The sequence below is a fragment of the Nycticebus coucang genome, chromosome 20, assembly GCF_027406575.1.
Source record: "Nycticebus coucang isolate mNycCou1 chromosome 20, mNycCou1.pri, whole genome shotgun sequence".
NCBI classification, from domain to species: Eukaryota; Metazoa; Chordata; class Mammalia; order Primates; family Lorisidae; genus Nycticebus; species Nycticebus coucang.
This window is the reverse complement of record NC_069799.1, coordinates 51616867-51624946: the sequence shown is the minus strand read 5'-3', so window position 1 is coordinate 51624946 and position 8080 is coordinate 51616867. Positions and strand designations below refer to the sequence as shown.

Here is an 8080-nt window from a genome sequence, read left to right as displayed (position 1 = left end):
TTGGGGCTTCCAATTCTGCCTAGAAGTCCACTGCTGGCTGATTAGATTGATTTAATTTATTTCAATGTAAGAAATATTTATTGGGTAACTACTACATGCTAGGTATTTCCTTAAGGAGCTTAGAGATATAGGTATATTATCTAGTAAATGAGCAGGTACAATATATTGTAATAAATACTACTAAATTCCAGGGCTGAGACTGAAAAAAATAACAGCATGGCTTTGTGAAAATTTATTGGCCATTCCCACTGGTGGTAAACTGTTGAGGCAGGAAAAATCATTCTAATGTTTAAAACAGGTGTTTGTCTCCAGGTGGTGGCATTATTTTTTTGCTATATAATTACCTATACTTTTTGAATTTTTTGAAGTATATATTACTGTGGCGATCTGAACAAAATTATAAAGTAACTAGGAAAAAGCACACAAAATGGAGCACAGTGATCCCTATGTTTTGGCCACACCATCTACTTGAGTCTAACTTTACCCTGTACCTTTTTATTGGGCCAATTTGTGCTAACCAAGTTCTTTGGGTAAATAGAAGCAGAGCATGTGTAATAACAGGTTAGGACTCAGCAGGTAAAGCATGAAATGCTCAAACTTTACCTGTGGTTTCTTCTCTGTTGGCAATAGGTATAGAAAACTAAGGCCTAATTATGATTGGGCTACTGAATGATAATTATCTCAACAATTGAATTCAGTTGATTCTGTGCCCTGATACAGATTGGAGAGGTGACTTCTTGGCAGTCAACCAAGTCAGATATGGTTGATTCAGGGGCTATGACTGTAGTTAGAAGTGAACTGTGTGTGATCATCTCTTCCTCCCACCCCCAGGACATCTCTTTTTCTCTTATTGGTCTGATCATAAACGTGTAATTGAAGGCGAAAAAGGTCACTTCCATCCTCTTGGTGAAAGAAGAAGCCAGGGTGAAGCAATGTGGTTTGTGAACTGCTGTCAAGTTGCAAAGGGTCCACTTCATCTACTTGGGGAATGAGGACTCTTGGTGTTCCTAAGGTCTTGATAGGCAAATTATAAATGGGCTGTTTACAATGAGACTGAACATGCTTTAGCAGCATAGATTTTGAAAGGACTTTATTTTATTTGATTCTAATTTTCTGAAAATGCCCCCTACCTCTGAAGCATGGTAAAATAGCCTGTAATACTGCTGCACTGTGCTTAGACTAGTTTTGCATTTCCCCCTGATAAGCATAAAGGATGTGTTTACATTGGTGTAGCTCCCTTACTTCTCCTGCGGCTATGACTATTGGATAAATCTTTTGACTCTGTAAAAACAACTGGAGAGTATTATAGTGTATTATTGCTAAAAGGACAATGTTACCATTGTTTTGAAAAGGCCTATTAGGATGCAGATGAATGGTAATAGTCCAGACTGAAAGTGCCTGGTATTTTTGTGTTCACTGTCCCTGGAAAAATGACGTGCTGATAACAGAATAAATATGTTGTAACAGTTTTTTTATTCTATACGAACACAGAAGCTTTGTTGATTTTTAAAACAAGAAATCAATATTTATTTAGTGCCCTTGGTAGTGTTTCAAATTAACAAGTTTTGTTCATCCCTTTTTGCATGAACACGCAAACACACACCACACTTTGTCCATACCCATAAAAGATAAAGCCAAAAATAAAGTATTTTTAAAGAAACTTGAGCAAATGTTTGTGTGTGTGCACAAACATATCTTCATTTTTATCTCAATTTGTCCTTAACTTTGACTGGCTCAATACTATATTGGAAGGAACAAAGACAAATTTATTATAGGAAATGGCAAAAGGACAAAATAGATAGTATATTGATTGTCCTCGTGAAGCAAAATGAAAAAGTTTCTGGACAATGAGACTGCAGCATCATTAAACATGTGTGGTTGAAAGAAAAGTCTTGAGACTCTTCCCTGGCAATTGGGGGCAAGATATTCACACTCACATATTAGATTAATTCTCTAAGCTTTTATATTTAATAAAGGTAGATTTATTATAAAGAAGCCTGGTTTCTTTTCTATAAAATTTATGAGTTTCCTGGGAGGCACAAAACAAGAGCATCTGAAGGCTGTATCATGACCAAGTCCTGGCCACTTGGCCAGCAGGGTGAAGGCACAGACAGTAAGAGAAGGGAGGATAGAGGGGATCAGGGTAATCACGATCTGTTTCAAAGCAGACTAACTGCTGTCACAATTGTGATTCGTATTCTGGTTAGAAATAATGCACGTGTATTTGTATTACTGATTCTTAATATCAAAACCTAGCAGTGACTGAGTCTGCAGATCTGTGGTTTCTTAAGCCCCAAATAACAGATAGAAATGGAAGATTCAATACATTAGACACAGAATCAAAACCTTCCACACCTCCATTTGAACCAGGATAAGGCCTTAGTCCAGCGGTCTCAACCTGTGGATCATGACCCACAGAAACTGTATTAAAGGGTCACGGCATTAAGAAGTTTGAGAACCATTGCCTTAGTCCAAATTAGACCACTTAGCAGGGTTCTGAAAAAGCCTATAGGATTCATTTTCTCATGTGGCCTGCCTAAAGTCAGGTGTGATCCTAGCTTAATGAAAGTAATCAGTAAAAGAACCCAAGATATGCCAGTGTTTCTCAAGACTTTTTATGTTAAGTTCTCCATACATGTTACAGATACTATGCCATGCATTTTTTGGATTGAAAAAGAATGAAGTTTTTTTTGTTTTGAGACAGAGTCTCACTCTTTCAACTGAGGTAAAGGACCATGGCATCATAGCTCACAGCAACCTCAAACTCTTAGTCTTGAGCAATCCTCTTGCCTGAGCCCCCCAAGTAGATGGGACTACAGCTGTGCACCACTATGCCCAGCTAGTTTTTCTATTTTTATTAGAGATGGGGTCTCACTCTTGCTCAGGCTGGTCTTGAACTCCTGAGCTCAAGCAATCCACTTGCCTCCACCTCCCAGAGTGCTAGGATTACAGGCATGAGCAGCTGCTCCCTGCTAAGAATAAAGTTTAAATGCCTTAATTTATAAGAATATATTATAATATTTTAAAAATATTTAGATCTTTTCGAACACATATTGAAAAATACTCTAAAAAGTAAACTCTTTCCACAGTCTGAATAGGTTGGCATTGCTAATTATTTTATCTTGCCCTCTGATCATTTCACAATAAAATGAAAAGCAGAATACCTACCTACAGAAATTTGATGTGTGTCTTAATATAATTTTGGTCTTTCTTCTTAGTCAAAGACTTAACGTTTTATTGCATTAGCTAGACAAAGTAAAACTTTCTTTACCATAGGCCACCACCTATAGAATAGAAAGGTTTTATGGAAATTACCAAATAACACCTTTAAAACATAATTCAGTCGGGCGGTGCCTGTGGCTCAGTGAGTAGGGCGCCAGTCCCATAAGCCGGAGGTGGCGGGTTCAAACCCAGCCCCAGCCAAAAAAAAAAACACACACACACACAAAAAAAAAACATAATTCAGTCAGTATTTATTAAAAACCTTTTGTGGACCAGGCACTTTGCTTGGCATTGGGGTTTTTACAAATAAGGCAGACAGAGGTTCCTAGACCAATAAGGTAGATGGCTGTTCCTTCTCTAAATACAATTAAATAAATGCAATAGAAATGTATGGAAATGACAGGACTACAGATGAAGAGGCAGTCATTTTACGGCAATACCTAAAATAAACCTGGCACAGCTCCTACCTGAATGTGCAATTAATTTATTATCAGGAAGTTCTCCTTATGTGTAACGTAAATGCTTTAGGAACTGGGGAGGATATAGCAGTCAGTTAACCACAGATACCAAGGCTGAACATCGAACATGGTCTAATGTGAAGGTCAGGCATTATCAAAGGAAAAAGAATAAAATAGCTGGCTGCTGCGGTTGCTTTTTCCATAGGGGCTACTTGCGAGGGCTCAATGTCTATCAGCTTATCAGCCTCCTATTTCTCCCTTCGTGTATATGCTAATGTCTCCTGGGGTTATTATTCCTGAGGCTCTTTCTTGGGTGACTGCTCCTGACAGAAGGGCTAAACTCAAGTCTCCAACTATAAAAAGCAGCTGGGGCAGCACCTGTGGCTCAACGGAGTAGGGCACTGGCCCCATATGCCGGAGGTAGCAGGTTCAAACCCAGCCCCGGCCAAAAAAAAAAAAAACAACTATAAAAAGCAGCTTATGAATCACTTGAGAGAGTTAAAGACTTCTTTCATCTATAGCTGTATGGTATTATCCTAGATCGCTCTCTTTGTTGCTATGAAAATCCTTTATGTTAATGTTTTGATAACAACTTTTTCAGGTATCTTGCACAATTTCATATATCTAGGAAATTTTGCTGGTGCAGTCATCTTTTCCCTTTTAATTTCCTTTTATTGTTTTGAGAGACAGAGTCTCACTCTGTCACCCTGGGTAGAGCGCTGATTTCATAGCTCACAGCAACCTCAAACTCTTGGGCTCAAGTGATCCTCATGCTTCAGCCTCTGGAGTAGCTGGGACTACAGATGCCTGCCGTAGCTCAGGGCTTTTCTATTTCTAGTAGAGACAGTCTTGCTCTTGCTCAGGCTGCTCTCGGATTACAGGCATGAGCCACTGCGTCCAACCTTTTCCCCTTTTATGAAAACTTGAAGGGAGTTGCTAATTGAATACAAGCCAAAAAATGAATTTTGTAAATTCACATAATATAAATAAATATACTTTTGAATAAGAAATGTTAGAATATAAATTCGTTTTGGGGGGGATGTTTCCTCACTGCAAACTGTTTTATTTATTTTTTATTTTTTTTATTTTTTTGCAGTTTTTGGCCAGGGCTGGGTTTGAACCCGCCATCTCAGGCATATGGGGCCGGCGCCCTACTCCGTTGAGCCACAGGTGCCGCCCACTGCAAACTGTTTTAAGTGAAAATTTAAAAACAAAATCAGATGAGCTATAGAAATGCTTTATATTAAACATATTAATAACAACACTGGTTTTCCCAGTACCTTTTTATGATTTTCAGTGATCTTCTGAAGGAAAACTTAGAACACATTATTGATAGGGTCTGGCAGAAAGTAGGGCTGTAAGGCTCTGCTGAGAGTAGCAGCTATTGTGAAGCTCCATTTAACTTCTCTCCCTGGCACTCTGCGGGCTCCGTGCTGTACCCCCACTACATAGCCCAGTGCCTAATAAGCAGCCAAGGTCAATGTTTATTGAATTAATGAATAAAAGATGAATGCACAAGAGCACAGTTTCCTCGTGAAGTCATTTAGGAACCAGGGTCACATCTAAGATTTGGTAATGTTCAACATGATGGCAAGAATACAGCAAACCAATGATCGGATTTTGTACTTTTGAGAAGACAATGAGGTAAATTTCTATTGGACAATCTAAAATTCAGGAGCAGTTCTAAATAGATTTTTATTTATCTAAACATTACCTAATGACTTGAGTAGTGATGATATGCTCTTTAAAAAGCATGCAGATGGTGTAAAAACTGAATTATTAGAGAGTCAATAGGGAAGTGACTTTATGGAGAAAAGTGGCTAAGCGGGCATTGACTAAGAGAAACTTTTCTTTCTCAAATGGGAAGAAATAAATAATTGAGGCGGCACCTATAGCTCAGTGGGTAGGGTGCTGGCCACATACACCCAGGCTGGCAGGTTCAAACCCGGCCTGGGCCAGCTAAACAACAACGACAACTGCAATAACAACAACAACAAAAAGAAATAAATAATTGACAGTACATATGGGTAAGTTAAGTATATAGAAACCTTCAGGATTTGGAAAGACTTAACAAAATGTTCTGCTCTCTTTACTCAGTAGAATGATGTGGTTAGTGAGATTGTTCTCTCCAGTTCGTGTGAGGAGATGAGAGTCATATTCTTATGCATATGAACTAAAATCTATGAAAAAACCCACAATAGTGTTACCTTTTGGTTCAGGCTTTCCAGTAAGTGTTCTGGAGGAGTTTATCCTACAGAAACCACTTTTGAAATGGACAGAGTGATGTATTAACTCATTTGAAAAATACTTCTTGCCAGGCACCGTGGCTCAAGCCTGTCATTCTAGTACTCTGGGAGGCCAAGCTGGGTGGATTGTCTGAGCTCATGAGTTTGAGGCCAACCTGAGCAAAATTGAGACCCCATTTCTACTAAAAATAGAAAAACTGAGGCAAGAGGATTGCTTGAGCCCGAGAGTTGGTGGTTGCTGTGAGCTATGATGACACCACGGCACTCTAACCACGGTAACAGCCTGAGACTTTGTCTCAGAAAAAAAAAAAAAGAAAGAAAAATACTTCTTAGGGGTTTAGCATTTTCCAGAAACTATATTGGGCACAGCAGAAAGGATGGGAAAACACCAACAGAAGCCCTCCTGCACCCATGAAGCTCACATCCTAGTGAGCTTCAAATAATCACACAAATCTGTGTAAAATTAGAGTTGGATCAGGATACAGGGGTGAGATTTGCACATATTAAGACAGTGAACCTGGGGTGGTGCCTGTGGCTCAAAGGAGTAGGGTGCTGGCCCCATATACTGGAGGTGGTGGGTTCAAACCCAGCCCTGGCCAAAACTGCAAAAAAGAAAAAGACAGTGAATCTAAGACATTTTGAAGAAGAGACAACAGAACAGAAATCTCAAGACTAAGAAGGAGCAAAAATGTTTCTTGCCATATTGTTTATAATAAAAATATAATCACATGGCTCCGTGCCCATAGCTCATGGGGTGCCAGCCACATACACTGGAGCTGGTGGGTTTGAACCCAGCTGGGGCCTGCCAAACAACAATGACAACTACAACCAAAAAATAGCTCGGCGTTGTGGCAGGTGCCTGTAGTCCCAGCTACTTGAGAGGCTGAGGCAAGAGAATCGCTTCAGCCCAAGAGTTTGAGGTTGCTGTGAGCTGTGATGTCACGACACTCTACCCTGGGTGACATAGTGAGATTGTTTCTCAAAAAAAAAAAAAAAAAAATATATATATATATATACATATATAATCACAAGAATGATTAAATAAATCATCATGTAGCCATTCAGTGGAATGCTATCAAGCTAACAGTAAGAAGAAGGTACACCGCGGAAACAAGTTCAACATACATTGCTAAATTGTAGAACAACTGTATTTTGTACAATTCCATGTATGTTAAAAATGTTCCATTATGTATAGAAAAATGTTGGATATGTATATACACACACAAATAGACATCAATACATATTTTGATTGCTCATATTAAGGATTATGATAGGTTTTCACTTTTTACTTTTTTTTTTTTTTTTTTTGGATTTTTAAAAACCAAAACATTTATTGCATGACTAATTGTTGAAATTCTTAAGATGAACTGGATGCTGCAACAGCTGCCCTCTTGGGTTTAGGCGTTGTTCCTTCACGGAATCCATGCCTGAATCTGCGGTACACAATTTTTAGGTGCCTCATCCGACCAGTCCCAGTGGTATTTCTTCTTTTAGCCTTGGCACTCCAGTTATACTTTCTCTTGCGCTTAGCAGGATAGCCACATTTGCCACAGGTGGACTTTTGTAGGTGGTAGGCCTTAGAGCCACAGCGGCGGCACAACGTATGCGTCTTATTCCGACGCTTTCCAAACGATGACGTTCCCTTCGTCATGGCGCGTCTGTGGCCGAGACCAAAGAGCTTCACTTTTTACTTTAAATATTTCTATAATGTTTGAGTTTTGTAAGTCTGTTATGTTTATAATCATAAAAATAACACAAATTTTTTTTTATTTTTTTGGTGGTTTTTGGCCGGGGCTGGGCTTGAACCCACCACTTCCAGCATATGGGACTGGCACCCTACCCCTTTGAGCCAGAGGTGCCACCCAACACAAGTATTTTTAAAACTATGATCTACATCTTACAGTTGGTATGTGGATTAAACAGCCCATACACACATATATATACATAATACAGACATGTATTAAGTATGAATAATACTGACATTGCTATATCATGTTAAATGACATTTCAAAATCTACATTAAACTATGTGTTCTGGGAATATTTAGTATTATCAATAGGGATTCTAAACTCATGGAACAAAAAGTATGATCTCTATGATGGCCCCCGAATTCCAATTCAGTCTTGCTTGAGGAGAGAAGAGAGATGATTTCTT

General features: G+C 38.9%; 1 protein-coding gene across 1 annotated transcript; it reads right to left on the bottom strand.

The window, feature by feature from the left end:
- Positions 1 to 7243: 7243 nt before the first annotated feature.
- LOC128572902 (60S ribosomal protein L37) lies at positions 7244 to 7599 on the bottom strand. The gene has a single exon (XM_053573043.1). It carries the CDS (start codon positions 7575 to 7577, stop codon positions 7284 to 7286), a length of 294 nt encoding a protein of 97 aa, XP_053429018.1. The 5' UTR covers positions 7578 to 7599; the 3' UTR covers positions 7244 to 7283.
- Positions 7600 to 8080: the final 481 nt, after the last annotated feature.

Coding starts and splice junctions, on each gene's coding strand:
- LOC128572902 (XM_053573043.1), bottom strand. CDS start 7,577: ATGACGAAGGGAACGTCATCGTTTGGAAAGCGTCGGAATAAGACGCAT.